General features: G+C 39.4%; 1 protein-coding gene across 1 annotated transcript in view; it reads right to left on the bottom strand.

Annotated features, from left to right (window-relative positions):
* The window catches only part of LOC110948325 (probable phospholipid-transporting ATPase IIA), a 36,184-nt gene extending 17,120 nt beyond the window's left edge, over positions 1-19,064 (bottom strand). The window contains exons 1-15 of the mRNA XM_051949328.1: positions 18,895-19,064; positions 15,794-15,938; positions 12,538-12,651; positions 12,231-12,339; positions 11,138-11,196; positions 10,156-10,207; positions 9,029-9,123; positions 8,419-8,499; positions 7,447-7,522; positions 6,933-7,009; positions 6,538-6,698; positions 5,757-5,895; positions 4,912-5,028; positions 3,972-4,181; positions 19-180 (exon numbers count right to left, since the gene is read on the bottom strand). Of these exons, the coding sequence (XP_051805288.1) occupies positions 19-180; positions 3,972-4,181; positions 4,912-5,028; positions 5,757-5,895; positions 6,538-6,698; positions 6,933-7,009; positions 7,447-7,522; positions 8,419-8,499; positions 9,029-9,123; positions 10,156-10,207; positions 11,138-11,196; positions 12,231-12,339; positions 12,538-12,651; positions 15,794-15,938; positions 18,895-18,962 (1,665 nt within the window). The 5' untranslated portion in view covers positions 18,963-19,064. The remainder of the gene's footprint in view (positions 1-18; positions 181-3,971; positions 4,182-4,911; positions 5,029-5,756; positions 5,896-6,537; positions 6,699-6,932; positions 7,010-7,446; positions 7,523-8,418; positions 8,500-9,028; positions 9,124-10,155; positions 10,208-11,137; positions 11,197-12,230; positions 12,340-12,537; positions 12,652-15,793; positions 15,939-18,894) is intronic.
* Between the last annotated feature and the right edge of the window lie 339 nt (positions 19,065-19,403).

The raw sequence follows: 19,403 nt of genomic DNA on the forward strand, positions 1-19,403 counted from the left end.
AGTCCTCCTGGCACTCACTCGCACTATAATGCCCATCCTCTTGCTCTCATAGGTGAAGGGAAATATCTGAAGGATAGTGAAGTTCAGTATTTGGCCAGTAGGGGTCCGCAGCTGCATGGACGACTGGTCCCTTCCCACTAGAGTCAGCCCAACACTTTCAGTCCACTGCACCAGCGACACCTATCAGCACCATATTGCAAGGTTTTTAGAGGGTGGTCATTAAAGTAAATCAGACACTGAATATATGAAACAGAAAGATGAGCAGCCTGCAAAATTTATTTAATATTTTATGCCTTTACCAAATAATAAAATACGATCATAATTCAAGAACACACAGGATAAAAAGCTGCTGCTTGGGTTATTTTTATTATTCTCATGGCAAAACCATTATGACAATATGATGTTCCATTACTTGAATTACACGGAAAACAGTGAAGGCCACTTTGAAGAGAGTAGATTGTCAGAGAGCACAATGACCGTCCAGCCTTAATCAATCGCTCGGGCATTTTCAGCACTTAAGACTATTGATTGATAAACTTGGAAGACGTCCATTTCTGAAGTGAAAATATTGTTTCTGCTCGATACTTTCTGAAGGACACAACAGACGACATCCATTAATACAATAGTAACGTCTGTGTGTGTGGGGAGCAAAAGAGGGGAGAGGACATTGCCCAATAACTTCCAGCCCAGAAGCCAGATCACATACTCGATTCATCATCCATCTTCTGACGGGTCAAATAGCAGAGGAGCCAAATGGACACAGATGAGAGAAAACTAGGATGACTTCTATGTTCCAACACGAATTGTAAAAACACAGATTTTGTGGTTTCAGAATTACTTATTTTGGAAATATGTGCCATGTCGTCTGACAATGCTTTAACGTCAAAAAAGCTCTGACTACCGTAATGTTTGTCATCCAGGTTGGGAAGTACGAAGATTACGCTTAGTCACAGTCTAGAAATATTCACAGTGGAGGCATTCTTGGATCTGGTGTCCACCACAGCAGCACCACCTTATAATAGCAGCATCTGGGTTGGCTGTCCCGTTTCTAACTTGGGCTGAAAAATGCTGCATCCAGCAGGTTTGACTCAGACCTACCAGATGGCTGACATGTTTTTTTTTGTTTTTTTTATCAAGTAAAAAGAAAAGTGATTCAGGCATCAACACTCCTAGTGAACTGAATCACACACAATATAAGTCATCCTTATGACTTAGCGGTTCCAGACAACTTTTTTTGCCCCAGAGTCCAAGTCATTTCATATTCTGCGTTTAATATTTTATGTTGATACCAAGTCCCAATCTCAGGGAATCCAAAGTATTAAATCAATTCAGTGCTTGACAAGTGAATACCTCCAGCAATGTACTAAGAAGACATTTGCATTTCTGCATCCAGGCTGTTCCTTAATGTTATGTGGGTAGGCATGACCCATGTTTTAAAGCCTCAGTACAGCCCTGTTTGAAACGTAGTGTCGAGAGTGTAGGGTGTACCGTGGTCCGAAAAGAAATAAAACCTCTATTCTCTACATCAGGGGTGTCAAACTCGTTTTAGTTCATGGGCCACATTCAGCCCAATTTGATCTCAAGTGACCAGTAAAATCACAACATAAAAAACTATCAATAACATTTTTTTAGTGCAAAAAATGTACAGATCAAAATGTACAGACAAAACTAAATGTTTTGTGCAGATACTCTGGTATCTGCACAAAACATTTAGTCACAGGTATCTGGAACTGAATGATAAAGTGTTTTACTTTCTGATCAAAATGTCAAAATTCAGACAAAAAACAACAAAAACATGACAAAATATTACAAAAAATGACACACAAGATGACAGAAACAAGACGCATTGATGACAAAAAAATGAGACAAACGACATGAAACAAAACAAAAAAGAGACAAAAAAATTAGACAAAAAGTTACATAGCGATAAAAAATGAACAAATGACAAAAACGAGACAAAAAAATTACAGACAAGACACAAATAACACCAAGAATGACAAAAGCGAGAAACAAAACAACAAAAAATAGACAAACAACATAAGTGAGACAAAAAACGCAGAATGACAAAAACAACGCACAAAACAATGAATAAAGCAAAACACTAGATAGCAAAAAACATAAGTGGAAAAAAAGGAAACAAAACTACAAAAACATGAGACAAATGACAAAAATCAGACATAAAAAAAGACTATAAACAACAAAAGCAAGACAAAAATGACAAAAACGAGACACAAAACAACAAAAGAACAATGAGCACTCCTGTATTTTACTTTATGATCAAAATAACTTGTCATGGTCTAGAAATTAATTTAAATTTACAGTTTTACAAACTTACAACTTGCAGTTAAAGTTTTCTCTGTCACTTTTACATTTTACAAAGTCGTCCCACAGGCCGGGTTGGACCCTCTGGCAGGCCAGTTTTGGCCCATGGGCTGCACATTGGACTCCCCTGCTCTACATCCATGTCAGAAAATGTATTGTAGAGTAGCTGTAGTACCAGGTTCCACCACCAGTTGGTGTTTAAATTGTAGCATCTCGGACTACAGGCAGTTATGATTTGGGGGTTTAGCTAACCACAGGCCACAGTGATAAAGGCTTCTGTGATACGTTGTCCTGTGCCAGAACTTATGAGTTTAGGTAAAGCTGGGATTGACCTGAAAAGTGTTTCTACAGTCAAACAACATACATGCCTACATCTATGTGTTTATTGGCTAAAACAACAGTTTCAGTGCAGGATGAATGCTCACTGTGCTCATCAATAAACCAAAAATTGATCAGATAAAATCACTGACTTAATCAAAATTTGTTTCCATAGCGCCCTGTCACAAACAGACATGTAAGACAGAGAGCCTTGATTGGCCCTTGGGACATTCCCATTTTTGATTATACCTACATATGAACAACACTATTCTAACTTCAATGTATGACAAGAAAACACCCTACTTTTTTGCCTGCAGACAGTGGTTAAATGTCAGTTCTGGTTGCAGTAGTAAAAACCATGCCTTCAACAGTCACTTAGAATGTGTCCATTGCGCTCACAGTAAAAACCAGATCTATATTAAGACTTCCTGACAGCTGTAGCAAAGCAAACTGAATCTGCCCAGATTGCATCAAACTGATTAGTACCTTCCAGGTCAAAGATAACGGTTTTCAACCAGTGTGCCCTGAAACAATAGAACAGCTCTACTGTATGTCTTTCCAACAATGCAAACCAACAATACTGTAGGACAGTTCTTTAATCACAACAGATTGTGCTCTATTAGAATGTGCTATCAAAGAGGAAATTCAGAAGAGGCTGAGTGCAATGGGCCTGGGAGCACATTAAGGAAATCCGTATTTACACCGCAGGAAATGGATCAATTCAAATTCCGCAGCTCTCTTCCTGATGTTCAAAGAATTTTTACAGATCAAGGACATAAGTCTGGAATGCAATTCTGTGTGAATGTCCTCCTTCAAGAAATAAAGAGGTTCAGGATAATGGATTTTACAAGATCATACATTTATATTCAAGTAGTATACCTCACTGACACCAGTGTTTATGTATTTCTTCTGTTATAATAATATGAAAAGCGGTAAAAATTAGGTTAAAAATGATATTTAACTGCTCATGCTCATACTTGCACGTGTTAAGCTGAGATACAAAGTTAGCTCAGAGAAGCCTATCACCTTCAGCACACAACGGTAAAACAATCTTCCAGTGTCAAACAGATTGCACAGTGGGGGTTAAACATTCAAGTGAAGTGCAAAACATGTTTTTGGTTGTTTAATCACTAAAGTTATTAATGTCACATTTTAAATAAAAACCTCCTGAAGACAAGATTAATGTATAAAATTTTATATCAGCAAATACTATGTGGGTTGTGTGAAACAATTTTCTCATTTTAGAATCCTTCAGTCCTGTGGTTGATAATAAATATTCAGAAGGTCAATAAAAGTGGAGGAACGTGGGTCTGTGTGGTTCAGTACTGTACCTCATCTGGGCTGGACGCCTGGTACACTCTGCATGTGTCTTCATAGTGCTGCTCAGCCTCGGCCTGGTCGGTCACACCGTTGGACTCGTACACAGGTGTCACGTTGTGCACGAGGGCGATGGCCTTCACTGCCTCATGAACTCTACTGATGATGGACTTTCGGACCTTAGTGGCTGCTGGAGCCCTGGAGGCTGGAGCATCGTGGGTGGGCTGGAGAAAAATAGAGAATGTACAGTGATCAAAAGGCTTGAGGGATCTGAAGAGAGTTAGAACGGGATTTTCCAACCTTAGTCGTTTGCTGTTGTAAAGGCTGTGCTAAGAGAGAGCAGTTGTTGTGGCAAACACAACTGATAATCTGTAAAAGTCTGTGGGGCCAAAATTGAAAAACAAACCGCATGTAAGAACACTTAGAATCCCACATACAACAATTCACAAACACACATGTTCAAAAAGCTAACTTAGTGAAGATCTCCATGTTGTAGTCTCAGAAAGTAGCAGCTTCACCTCCCCAGTTTCCATGATTACTGTGATAGTGGCAAGTAAACATAACCAGATGTGCAGAGTAAATATGAACAATTTGCTTTTGCATTGTGGCTTTGCTATTTTTAGAAGGCTAGGCGTTCCAAGGGTTAATGGCAGCATCATTAAAGGAGTCTGGTCAAAGCTTCGCTAGTGCACTAATCCTGTTTCCTGCTTCGCTAACCTCTGGTGTCAAGGGGGACAAAGAGTGCCATCTGAGGTCAGGAAGCACTCAACCAAACAATAATCACAAACTGATATGTTTCTTAAAACAATGCTTGTGTCTGTTTTTTTACCAGTTCCCGAGCTTTTGGCATTGCGCTCCCATTTGTCTAAATGCTGTGAGCGAACTTGTTCATTTTCAGGCACTTTTTCTCAATAACAGACACATGGCAGTGCATTGCTTTATGCTTGTCTTCACCTGTGTGTAGGCGCTGAAAACGTGGCTCTGTACTTCATCCATAGAGTCCATCCCGTATGCCACAGTTCCAAGATGAAGACGCCTAAACACCATTTCGTTTTGGGTAAGAGTTCCTGGAAAAGATTAAGTAACAGCTATCAAATACGGAAATTCTTTCAAAACAGTTACAATCAAAAAATTACTTTGAGGCTATCTGGTTGTATTGGACGTTTTTGCATTAGGATAAACAGCAAAACATATTGTATAATAAAAATATTTCACAGCTATCTTTTCTACCATCAATATATCTGTGACAGTATTTCTACACAGTTTATGAGCAGGGGTTTCCAAGATAATCTGCGTGTCACATATGGTGACTGAAGGCTTTGACACGACACACCACTGCTGTATCCTCACACTTACTTTAAAAGCATTTTCTGCCAGTGTATCAAAAAGACTTCAGGGGCCTCACACATACATTAGCCTGATCTGCAGACCCCACTGGCCTTATCACACTCTGGATGGGGAAATGGCTGATCATTTTATTGGGCAGGAGGGCCGTAAATCTGACGTCTAACACCTCACGCCAGAGGAAGTGCACTGGTGGAGGTGCTACGCTCTGAAGGTGTGCATGGATGAGAGACTTTGTTTTTCTTTTCTTTTTTTTTTTTAATGATTTAAGGGTCCAACAAGTAGCAAGTTTCAGGGAGCAGAAACACCATCACAGAACAACGCCTCCGGGGAAGGAAACAACTAAACTCTCTCTTACAGGATATGTCCTTGGCAAATCCTCTGCACTAAAACCTCTCACTATACTGTTCAGCAGTTCTGCTGGTCACACATAAAAGGGTATGCAATGTAACCTGTTTGTCAGTCAGCAAGTAGGAGATGCGTCCAAGCTGTTCAGGTATGGTGCTGGCCCTCACCACCGTCCCAGGGATCTTGGAGTCTTTCTTAATCATCCAGCTGAAAACCATCTTGCCCATATCCAGATTGACACGCAAACTACATTAAATTTGAGGAAAAAAGTGCTTTTTTTAGTTTCTTAATACAATGCAAAGCTACAGAGACATCCAATAAAGTAATCATTTGAAATTCGGCTTGTAGTGTTTACATATCGAAATATTGAATATATTTTATAATTTGTAAATGAACTTAGGCTACAACAAACACACAACAATCTTATTAACACATTCAAATAATTTAATTAATGTAGAAGAAGAAAATTAAGTCAAATGAACAAATTCTGGATAGTAACCTGTTGTTTTAGTAAAGCAATGAGGAACACAGAAACAGAGTACTTGGTATTCTATCTATTTTTGTAGTCTACTCATCAAATCTAGCAAACTTAAGTTCATGATATGGTAGCATGCTTCTCCAAAGACGGCTAAACAACAGGTACCGCTGGTAATTAAACAGCGGTTTTCTGTGAGAGGAAAAATAACCTGAGGTGTAAATGATGGCATGTGATTCATTCCCTTTTATCCCACATCACCTATGATACACTAGATGATTAACTCATTTTAAAGTCAGGAACTGAGACATGTAGGCATTTAATTTGAACATCGTTAAATGGATTTGAAAATGGCAAGGGAGTAAAAGTGACCCACTAGTGGGCTTGCAGGTAAAGAGACTCTCAAGTCATACCTTATGGGCACAATGTGGGAGAAGAGCAGCAGGAAGCGAAAGATCTGGAGGTACCAACGGCCAGCGAAGTGCTGGAGCGCCACCATGACGAGTGACACCACCACCAGGGCCCCAAACAGGATCTTAGTCAAACAATTTACTTCCAGGTCAAACAGACCCACCTATCATAAGCCACAGAGGCAAACACTGTAAGATGAATGAATGTAAACACAAACTGTATGTGCATGTACAATATGTAGGTCTGAGTAAACCAACAAATGCATTAATTCAGTGTGGTTAAAAGCTGAATGAACCACTCAGATGACCTAATATGGATGTTTAAGAAATCCTTCAAGCAAGTACTCCATGCTACTAATGATCAAATGTTGTGTCCAGGCTCGCCAACACTACTGTACCTTGTGCCTTGGGTTGGACGTGTTCATGACACTGCGCAGCTCCTTGCCTGTGTAAATCACAACCCCCACCACTGTGCCTGGAGTGAGGGAGAAAAAAAGAGCAAAAACTCTACCACAGGTCAATGTAGCAAAGGTACGACATAAAACACAGAATGTCTGGAAGATGTCTCCCAGACTTAAAACCTTGACATGATTAGACTTTTTCAAATGAAGAATGTCATTTGGAACATAGGACGCAGATTTTCCAATTGCTTAATGGACAACACATGTTCGTGTAGGTTAAAGCGGCTTCACTCTCCTGCACTTTCTTTACAACTACGGCTGGCTGCCCCAGGGCTATTTATAAATGACCAAAATGTTTGGCTGCCTCATTATTACTGCAGTGTGTATGTTTAGTTAGACAAGTCGTCAAATCAACAGTTGTGAAGGAAGCAACGCTCCAGCGCAGCAAAGGCTGGTCCTGGTTACTCACTGGTTATTAGCTGATTTATAGGTGCACTAGTCGGATATTTACCAGAGGCGACAACAGTGCTGGCCCACAGGGTGTTCTCAATGCTGAGGCTTTCGTTTACTGGTGGGTCTCCATCCTCCTGTAACAGTTCATACGAGAAAAAATACAGACTGGTGAGGGATTATAGAAAATGCTCAAATAGTTCCTCATTATGTCGAACAGAGGTTTTATAAACAGAAACCAGCATTCTACATGCAACATTTCTTCAGTTTTCCTCATTCAGATATAGGTGACTTTCACATTTATACTCTTGCCACATTGCACAGTATTTGACAACTGGTGCATGAGAGGAAGACAGAAAAACACAATGAGTTAAAATGTGTTAAGATATGATGGAAGAATACAGTTTCTGTGCTCACAAAGGGTCCATCGGTTATGTATTTTACACATTTCTTGCTATTGGTGACTTCACTCGTCTCTGCTTTTTCCACTTTGAAACAATTTAATTATTAGTGTTATCAGAAAGCACGTCCTTGTATTTCCTTTAGCTCATACACTGTACATGAAACGGGTTGAATATGAACTTGCTCATCTATGCAGCTGAAAAGAAAATTGAAAATACACGGAGACGGTTTTTCAGACTATTGTGGTAGCATAAGGGATTTTTGAACACTTTACCTCAATCAAAGGCCTAAAAAAAGCTTTTATAGAACGAGTGAATATAAGAGAAAACTCCAGTGTGTCATAGTTGATTACACTGATAGATTGTATTGTGTCTGTGCATAAAAGACGGTGGCAGAGATAATAAATCAATTACACTGATCTTAGAAGGCAGTAAAAGACACACATCTCTCTCTGGATTGTTTATCCGGTCTTTCTGTGGTCTTTACTGACATTTAACTAATAGCGTTTAGTTCACACTTCTGTTACAGAAATGCTACCACACAGACATGTGAAATTGCCATAAAACTAACATTAAGGGTTTTACGTCTGAAAGGAGCTTAAGGTTCAGCAGAAAGCAAAGTAAGCACTTACCCTGGTGAAAGTTCCAATAAAGTTATGGATATCAATGTTTGGCTCTTCTGCATACACATAGGATCTGATCTGGAGAAGGTCCTGTGACAGAATGGTTCAGGATCACAACAAAAGAGAAGAACAAGCAAGTCACACAAGTCCTAGAGAGGTAATGAAGTTTTGAGACTTTTTATGAAACTCGTGGCCAAATTTACACACGCAAATACTACAAATATGTATTTATTTTTATGTTCAGGAAATAAAAAGGATAAAAATATCAGCAAAATAACAAAAGTATATCTGGGTGGGCCCAAATGATCGCATACAACTGTATTATCATTTATAGCTTGTGTTGCTTGAGGCTAAAACTAGCAGACAAATCTCTAAGACACATTAAAACAAATGCTCCCAGACTTGTAACAAACACGGTACTTATATGTTGTATATTCTCCAAAAACATCAGAGTCTATGAAGCAGCACTGGGAGGGCTGGAGAGCTGCAAATCAAGGTTGAGTGAGACCCAGGGCTGCAACTTACAGGTTTTCAGTATCAGCAATTACTCATTTGGTGCACAGGATTACAGAAAATACCTGCATCCTTACTATCTCTCCATCTGTGCATTATGACTCACAGCAGCAGTTGGTAGTCTCTGAGTGCATGCCACAGGGAGGCGTAGTTTCCAGTCCGTCTCTCCGTCCAGCTGGTCAGTCCGCAGGAAACAGGATCCTGAGAGGGAGAGGACCAGAGCTGCCAGTGATGCCAGTCGAAAATACATTCACCTCTAGGGGGCAACAGTGGACAGGCTTTTACTTAAAAGAGGGACCTTGCAGCATATTCTTGATGATGGCACTGACTGTACAAATCAACACAATTATATTTCATACTGAGGGCCATCCTGCCAGTTCTTTATATCATTTCTTCTCATAATCATCCAATTTTAAGTTTTTGCCACGAATGAATACATTAAAAGAGTCTACAAAACAATTTCAGCTTGGGGTCACAGATGAACTGCTGAGAATGGGATTGAGCAGCTTATTGGTAGTGGAGGGATCTACCAAAGCCCATCCCCCCACCGGCATGCATGCGTCATCCTGCCCAAAACTCCCAATCCTGGCCTCGGCCCTTCATAATTGACCTAATGGCCTCCACATGGAAGCGAGATAACCAAAGACTATTTCCAGTAAAACAACGTTGTTGTTTTTCCTTCCCCCAACAGGAAGACACACCAGCAACAAGCATCTAGCTCTTCTTTCACAGTCACATGTGGGTTTCTACAGATGTTGAAAATCAAACTGCTTATGAGGATTTTGACGTGCGATGCCTTGGTGGTTGTTATGTTGAACGCACAGTGCAAGGACATTCACCAAGTTTGTGTGATCACGGACACTGACTGCTTCCTAATCCATATTTGATTATTCAGATGAGGCATCATCCCCTCATGTCTCCTGTTTTCTCTTTGTATTTGATTTCTGAGCGTCTCTTGATTTTCCTTTCCATTGTCTTCTCATTTGAAAGACAAAATTAGTCAGAGACAAAGATGAAAGGAGGGCAATCGCTTGCCGAAGTGGAGTAGTGACTCGCCACCGCACTCTGAGTGACAATTTAGCGGTTGCAATTTATACATTGTAGGTCTTCCTGTCCTGGCTCAGGGCTAATCCCTGCACCTCAGCGCCTTTTTAAACAAGTCATTTCCCCAGCCAGCCAAGCAGCCAGCCAGCCTGTTGTGGATATGTGGATGAATGACCAGCAGATGTTTACCATTTCTTTCAGAGGTCCTTAAAAAGATCATGTCAGCAGGAACACGCTGGTTCTACAAAGAGGCAGAAAGAAAAACATGACTTCAACATTACATCCTGATCCTGCACTTTTCCTCCTCCCTCCTCTGGTCTTTAACTGTAGAAAATTAAGACTTCCAGCTTTTCATGTGCCACATTACCAACAGTCAGTCAGTCAAAATAATAAGCCCTCCAGCAAATCATCCTGTCGTGGCCCGAACAGGACCTCAGCCAGCTTTTACACTCTGAATGACCTGCTCCTTCCACTACGCCACACAAACTCCCCATTCAGTTTTATCTGGACGGCTTTCTAAAAGTTGTTCTGTGCATTGATTATTGCTGAGTGGTCGATCGTTTTCAAAAGATGGCTCTTCAAATGCAGCTTAAATTAAAAGTTCCACCCATTGGCTTCGGCTCCACGTTTCTGAATTGTAACCCACATAACTCTGAATCACTGTCCCATTAGTTAAATGTTTAGGACAACATGTGTGACCTTTCCCTCAGCTCCAGTGAAATGAGTGATTCAGAAAGAAGCACTCGGCTGGAAACTGAAGACAGGACTGACTTCTCATATTTCATGCACAAAGACCTCAGAGAATTCATGAGGGGAGCCACACAACAGATCCCCCCGAAAAACTCAAACTTAGACATATTAAACTTCAACTATAAATTGGATTTCAAGGGAATGGTACTTTCAATAAATAGTACTTAATTGAATTTATGTTTAGGATCTAATTAAAGGCATTTTAGGTTCACATCTGCTGTGTATGCACTGAGCTTGACAGGCTGAAGCTCAACATTGATCACAAGATTACAAAATCTTTACTAACTCCTTTCACCTCAGTCACCAGTGGAGCACAGAAGATTAACAACCCCCTCATTATTTGCTGTCATACAAATGGTAACGTGACAGTCCTAAAAAGCAAATCTATTCGCAGATGTGGATGAAACAATCTTTAACAAACCTTTTCCACAATTATAAGATCGCCAACTTGAATACCGCTGCTTTTAACCTTCACTGTGCCTGAAATGTAGAACAAATTTGAAAATTAACGAAGAGTTTTGCAAGTTTGTAGAACAACAGATGGTGTAACTATCGGACATTTATATTTGTCAGTCGCATAAACATTAAACATTGACTTTAGATTTTAGTCTCAAAAGTTGTGCTGATTATAAAGTAGTTAACAAATGTGTTTTTTTTAATCAAATATGTCTTCAAAAACCCAATATTGCTGTATTCTTGGGTGAACTGCTGTCACAGCATGCTTCACCAGTCGCCTCAGTGAATTTGCTAAAGAAATTCTCCATGCAGATTTAAAAGAATGCTGGGGGAGTTGAGCCTTTTCTCTCATTCCACTTGGAATGAACGGGCAAAATTGTTTGGAAGAGATCACTGACCCCTGAACTCTGCCATGACCTCTGGGCTTTGCATATGTAAGACATTAAAGCACATTAATATTGCTATGCTATACGGTTCATGGAACTTCACATTAGTGCTCTGCAACACTAATGCAATTACATTTTACACATTACTTTAGAAAAGACAGATAAACAGCAATTCATTGCAGAACAAAATGCAGCAAAAAAGCTGATTTATCTAAAAAAAACATGAGGAAATGATAGGTTTTAATTCCTTATCTCATGCGTTTGCAAACATAGCTATGGTTTAACTAAAGTTAGACAGAGCGACTACACACACTTTCGTGATACACAAAGTTCTGACACTATAAAGTTTCCATAAACCACAAAATATGCACAGGGGTCGCTATCATGGAGGCAACCAGTCATTGTGTTTATGGGTAAAACAAGCTGCCACATCAAAGGGGCAAAGTGATGGAAACCACAAGAGGTCTCCTGCTTTTTATTGCTGGTAGCACTTTATACCAAGGCCTCTTATGTACACTTTTACATCTCTGCTTTGAATTACCTACCATTTCCCCCAGCCCCAATAAGCTTTAACAGAACCAACCTCCTACAGTTAATAGCTGTTGATGCTGAGAAATAAGGAACGCAGATATCTACACAGACAAACATCCCCGGCGTAGTTTCAGTTCTTACCTCTTGTTGAAAGTTTGCTGTAAATCTGAGAGTTCACCTCTTTGTCTCGAAGGTAGCATCTTATTTCTTCAACTGCCTCCCTCATGATGGTGATAATCAAAACAAGACCCTGGAGAGTGAAAAGTCACAATTAAAAAGCCATTCTAAGCAAAGCAGAAAACAAACAATGTATGTAAGAACTAAAGCAGTGGTGGTTAGTGGAAATACAGGAACCTAACTTTACACGAGAAAGCACTGAACCTAAATAATGTCTGAAAACTGTAGTTAATCGACCATAATGATTAACAGTTAGTGAAATGCCACATACCAAAGGGACCCAGTAGGTGTAGAGGGCACCTAAGCGTAACTCCTTGACAAATTGAGAGCAGGCCAAGAGCAGAAAGTACAAGTTGAAGAAGTACTTGAACTGATTGAACAGCACCTGAGAACACAAAACAAGAAAGTACAGAATGAAATATTTGCTGTGTGGCAAGTTATTATGCGTAATACTATACATGACATTTACCGCTAGGAAGTATATTTGACATCTGTGGTCTGCATGCATTTGTTCTACCACTTTTGGTAAAGTGTAGATGAAAGGTCATCTGGGCATCACTGAAAAAGGCTTTGGGTATACAGACAGAAATATAAGGCATTTGTTTCACCGCTATTTTAAAATGTTTTGCGTGACAAGATTTTTAAGAATCTATAAAGTAGCAGAGGGTGAGATAGAAAAATCCTCTCTCACTGTGTAATTCTGCAACTGGACGTCGACATCAGCAGTTCAATTAATCAACTATTTGATTAACAGAATATTAAAAAGCAAATGTTTAAACACGTTTTTTGTTTTCAAGCAAAAAAATCATTTGGGAAGATTTGAATTTTTTTTTTTTTGCAACTTTCGAAAACTTCATGGACTCAGTTTAATCGACAAAACAATCTGCAATTGACTTACTGACAAAAAATATTTGTAGTTTCAGCCCCGATCTGTCACAAATATTACATAATTACCTGATTTCAATTACCTGATCCATTAGACTTTATGATAAAAGCGAGATGCAATCAAAACAAACGTCATATTTCAAGAGTTTTCCACCATTTCAATGCTGTTCTTCTGCTCAAGTTTAAGAGCACCAACTGTTTATTTCAGGGCATTTCACTTTTAATATTGCAAGTGCATTTTGATGAGCATCTAGTGACATTGATGCTATGGATTTAGTCGGTAAGTAAACAAACACAGCACCACTGTGGGACATTTTGGTTTTTAAACCAACTAAAAGAACACAGCTCAATAACTTGAAGATGCAAAACAGTGTTTTCCCCTACATTTCTACTATCCGTCTAAAATTAATAGAGGCAGAAAAAAAATGAGAAAATGAAATTGTTAATCATTAACTACAATTTAGAATCATAACTTCTCCACTTAATACATTTCCTCAGTGAATTAAGAATGAATTTTAAAAAAAATCTTCATTTTGATGCAAGAAGAAGTATACTACTGCACACAATGATTTGCAGCATTGCCCATATTGGCTTTAAAAAGCCAAAAATAGTAAAAGAGATGAGTACTACCACACAAGTAATGTGGCAACAGTTGTGACTGCACCCAGATGTGTATAATTTCACACTATATATCAACATATCACACACTCTTACTAAAAACAGCCCAAATTTCGGTTGGACCTTCAAATCTTTTCATGAACCAATACATATGGAGCAATGTGCAAACACATATAGTTGCTTTTCATCCACCAGAGCCATTCTTAATTTAGCACCCATACTCCAGCTTTGCTCAATTTCATTACCACCAATGTGTGAGATGAGTACTAGGAGAAAACTTGTGGGTTCACGTTGCTGCTTTATGGCATTACTAAAACGGTTGCCAAGTGGAGAGTAGAGTTCAAGAAACCATTCACAGAGACATAAAGTCTGCAATATGTTCTAGAGTGAAGAGCTTCTTGACATGAACGTAGATAAAAAGCATTACAATTTGCAATGCAAAAAGACTTTGCTCTTGTCTTTTGCTTTCCAAACAAATTTGAGCTACTTTTAATGTCTGACTCCATACACAAAAATAAGATCTTAAGACAACTGAATGCCTAGAAAACAAATGCATATGGAAATCAGCTAGGGAAAATGCAACAATCAAAAACACACAGCATCGTAACAGCTGTCCAGTAAGAAACAACCAACCAAAGACACACCCGTCACCTCTGCACTCTTTTAGTCACATAAATGTGCCAATGCTGTGAGATAATGCAGCTGTTTGTCCAATGTTCCTGGAACTATCCATCACCTGTCGCTTATCATATAAAGCTCTTCAGGTCAACATGACACACAGCTCGATTTCAAAATGGCTAATTGATATTTCATCTACAAATCAAGCCTCACATGCACATCAGGCCAGTGCACTGCATAGGGGTTAGGCTGATTATAAGAAAATAAGACAACAGCATTTTTAATTTAAATTAAAGAAATGGGGAAAAAAGACAAATAAGATTCACATTTCAGGCATCCTTCTGAAAAAAACAGGAACAGTATTACCACTTATTCATTAGTCACAATTTATTGACAACTATTTTGGTCACTTTCCACACCAAAATGACAAATTTTTGCTGGTACCTCACTCTCAAATGTTAGTTTCTTTTCTCTGGTTTATATTGACAGAAACTAGAAAAGTAGAATGTCAGGCAGAACTGTGATGTTTAGCCTCCTCCCCTCTATACAGAGCTCCTCGTTTGGGTTAAGGAGGCAGACAGCTTATCCACTTCTATAATTAGGCTTACAACTTTCCTTTTTGATGAAGCTTATAGCTGGGGCTGAGCCATTCCTTAGTCATGCTGCTTTAGGCCCAGACTACTGGAGGACTCATGATGCACTGAGCACCTCTCCTCTCCTTCGCCCTCCATACATTTTTCGGCCACCAGTGCACGTCATTACTTTGTGTCTTCTGTCTCCTTTAGTTTGTGTTCTGTCCCGTCTTTCTGTTGTACCACAGGTATCTGATATTAGAGTTGTCCGTTTCTGATCTACATTTTCTGGCCTCACCAACCATGCCCACTGTTATTGCCATGCTTGAGCTTTCTTACTGTTAATAAAACACTACAAAGTCTTTACTTTACTATATGAAGTGCCCTGAGATGCCTTATGTTGTGAATTGGTGCTAAATGAAACTGAACTGCAATTAAATGGAGTCACTTTAAATTTTTTGAAGTAATGGTTAAATTGTTTACAGACATGAGGTTAGAGTCATTCTAGTAAATGTTTTTTTTAGTTTTCAAACAATTATCAAACAACTGGGGGAAACAGCTGTCTATTTAAATTGAGAATAATTATTATTAGTTGCAGTCCTAAATTGGTCAGTGAGCCAGCAGAACAAGTATCTACGCCTTGATGATCTACATTACAAGTAGTTAGTAGGGAGTGACACAAAAAAACAATCAGGCTAACCAGATTCTGGAATCATGATTCTCTAAAAATGTGTCCATTGAGTTGACAGTGAATCATGACCACAGTGAAAGAGGTGGGTGGCTGTGGGGTTAAACAGAGGGAAGGTGAAGGGGTGACCTTTGACTGACACTAACCCCCGGCAGGAAGGTGAAGAAGTTGTACTTCTGGTTGTTAATGACATTCCTGGGGTACCTCTGCTCCCTTTTTTCTGGGTGGCCAAGCCACACGGTGCGGGGACGGAAGTCACCCATCCCACAGCATCTCGACCACGGGCAGCACCTGAGAGGAAGAGACAGGGGGAACGTTCAGCAACATTTAATGTCATTGTTTGATTCATTAACAGACAAGCTGAGAAAAACACAATGAATGATCAACTAAAAGAAACAGTTCTGGAATCAATTGATTCATCGAGGACATTTCACTCCACAAAACCCGTAAAACACTGAGAACACTGTGTTGTATTTTGTGAAGCCGTAGAGATACCTGCTCCATTTTTAATGAATTGCCTGTCACATCCCTTTGTTAATGTGTTGCTCAGTGCAGCAATAAACCCACAGAACAGACAAGCTGAGATGAAGGTCCGTGACCAAAGAGTCTGACTAGATCATGCCTTACAAAATAAATATTAACTTTATCTGGAGAAGAGCGGTCACTCCCTTGACTCCACCAAAACAAAACATTCCATATCAATTAACTAAGAGCTCAGTGGGCTTGGAAGTTAAAACTGAATCATTCTGAACTATGTAAAATGCTACAGGTTTATGACAAATCTCAGTATCATTAATTCCAACAGCATTCATGGGTTCATGTATATAGCTCCCTCCAGAAAATAATCAAGAGAATAATCAACAATGGATGTAGCCTCTAGCTGCAGTCCTCTTGCACATTACGAGCTAGAGATTGAACTGCCCACCCATGTTCCGACTCCACCTCCTGAATGCGGCTGGGACTAGTTTGTGTTGATCCGTAATAATCAACCTCAGCGCACAAAAATGTCCAGGAGCTCCAAAAAGCTCCGAGGCCTCCTTTGTTTGTTCTATGCTTCCAATAGCTCAACTGCAGGAAAACACCAAAATGTTTTGTCATTATTATACAGACGACACAAATCAAAGAAACCGCACTATGAACACCCACATCTGAGCTTGATATAAAGTAACTAAGTTTAACTATTAAGCATATGGAACAACCTCCCAGAAAACACGAGGTCTGCTCCAATTCACAGTTCTTCTTAACTTAAGTCTATAGCTTACTTATGTCGCATTAATTACATTTCGTGACATTTTAATAATATAATCTAATTAATTTGCCATCTATATTTATCGCGCATGGAATAGGACTGAACATAATGCCAAATAAACCAGATTGCTATTATTTTTGAAAGATATTGTTCTCGAATAAGATAAGATTTTTAAAATCCTGAGTGAAAATCTTACACCATATATTGCTTAGAAAAAATGACAACAATTTGTGAGGCAACACAGTGACAAACAGAATAGCAAGAAGATATAGCTATGACAAATTAGTAAAATAAAATCAGAAAAGTTGATCACAATTTCAATAGGCATGTAAATGATGATTTTCCTGTGGTCTGTACCAAACAAAGCAGACTTCTTTATATCTGGAAAATACGCTTTGTTGGCCGAAGCATCTCTGTAGCATCCAATTCTTCAACTACAGGAATATTTGTAAAAGCGTGGGTCTTTACATCTCAAATCTTCAAATTTGTACAAAAATTCCTCCTCAATCACCTCAGATTTGATGAAAATGTTCTTTGAATAGAATATAAAAATTCCTAAAAAAAAACATTTGTGAAATTTTCACCTAATATATCAAATACTTTGAGATTTCATGTTTAAAAAAAACCATTGCCTATCAACCCATTTAATGCATGTTTTTTGCACATTGAAATTGGAGGCCATGTTTGAATAACAATACTTCTAATAACTACTAAAGATTTTATTGATTTTTTTAAATAAAATGCCACCGATATTTCATGCCACTAATTAAGAATGAACAAGTAGATAATAGTCTTTGATTGTGTGAGCTAAATTATGAAAAAAAAATCAAAGCCATCATGAGAAGTCCCATCTTTGAGCACACATAAACGAAAAAAACTGACAATGCAGAGGTTGGTGACATTTTATGAACCATAAATAGATGCATGTCACAATCACAAAACAAGACAGATGGAATACTTGTACTTGTTGACATAGCTGAGTCTGAGAGACCAGTACTATTTTAAACATCCTTAGTGTATTACAAATTACATTCAGAGATGGCCAAGCAGATTAGGCCATACTACAATTTGGATCAAATTTCACTTTCAGCCCTGTAAGTAATGTAATTTTCATTCTCATCTCCACTTAATTTTTTAAACAATCTATTTCATTTTGGTATTTCAAATGCTTATTTTTTATTGTCTTACCTTTCTTTAATATCATGCACGCAAAGTACCTAAACTGCCTTGTTGTTGGAAGATTTTTTATTTTTATTTTTTTACAAATAAACCCCTGTGACATTGCTTTTTCTTACTATATGTGCAGCTTGGACATGTGTACTGGATGCGCTGATGGTCCAGGATTTGGCTATATGTTATGCTACTAACTGCAAATCATGCACTGGTCAGCTGTACATGTGTGCAGGCCAACATTTGTGCATCACCACAGCCCATTTGCAGCTTGTAGCCCTGGTACTTCTTCCAGTAGGTGACATCATGCTAGCCTGGTCAGTCCACTGGCTGCATGTCAGCACTAAGCCTCTCCATCATCATTTCTGAGGCCTGCCCCTTGATGTGCTGATCAAAACAGCCCCACAGAGCATCATGCAGCATTTAGTCAGCATGTGAATTTCAGGGCACGGTGATTTCACTTCTTGACCTGCTTCTCCAAGAGATCCTGATCTTTGGCACACTGAGCTCATGTCAGCCGAGCAAATATTGACACGGGCGTTAAAATGCACTTGTTCCAGCTTCACCCCGGAACAAGGATGTCTTGACAGTGCCCCGGCTAACGTTAGCTGTTAAATGCTAAATAAATGTTCACATCACATTCAGTAGCATTAAAATGTGTGCTAGCTTAATATGTCTCCCTTTTCACTCCCACAGAAACGCGGATAGCTAGCTAACGTCGCCGCGCGCCGGTAAACAATTCAACGGCCACACTGACAACAACCGACGAACAAAACACGTAAACAAATGGCTTCCCGTTAATATCACGATGCTGGAGAACGCCCTTACCCATTTCTGTGTTTACCGTCGTGTCTCTTCGGTCGCCTGACGGGTTGTAGCGGGATATTGTCGGTCATTCCTGCAGCCCCTGATAGCCGGTGGAAGCTGGAGGCAGTCAGCCCGGTTGGAGCGGTTCTGGGCGGAGGCTTCCCGGCTGTCAGTCACACAGGGACGGTTCAACAGTCAGCAGGTCAGCAGCACAGCTAGCACACCCAAACACAGCTCAGTGAGACATACTGACACAGTTCACAGTCAGGTTTCCATTTTAAATTTGTTTCTTAATTTCTAAATTACTACTTACTTTACTGAGCAGCCTTATATTAAGCTTCCCTGGCAGCTACTGAGCAGTTGTGGAAAGTAGCATGGACACTGAGCACAGCTAAGGGGCCCATGGTTTTGTCCCAGAATTATAAATATATCCCAAAAGTAGACACAAAATAGCCAAACCACGGCGTAAAACAGATATACGTTAGAAGCCCACAGAGACAAAATGGCAGTAAAGAGAAACAAAACAGCCA

This window comes from Acanthochromis polyacanthus, chromosome 6 (assembly GCF_021347895.1).
Source record: "Acanthochromis polyacanthus isolate Apoly-LR-REF ecotype Palm Island chromosome 6, KAUST_Apoly_ChrSc, whole genome shotgun sequence".
Taxonomy (NCBI): Eukaryota; Metazoa; Chordata; class Actinopteri; family Pomacentridae; genus Acanthochromis; species Acanthochromis polyacanthus.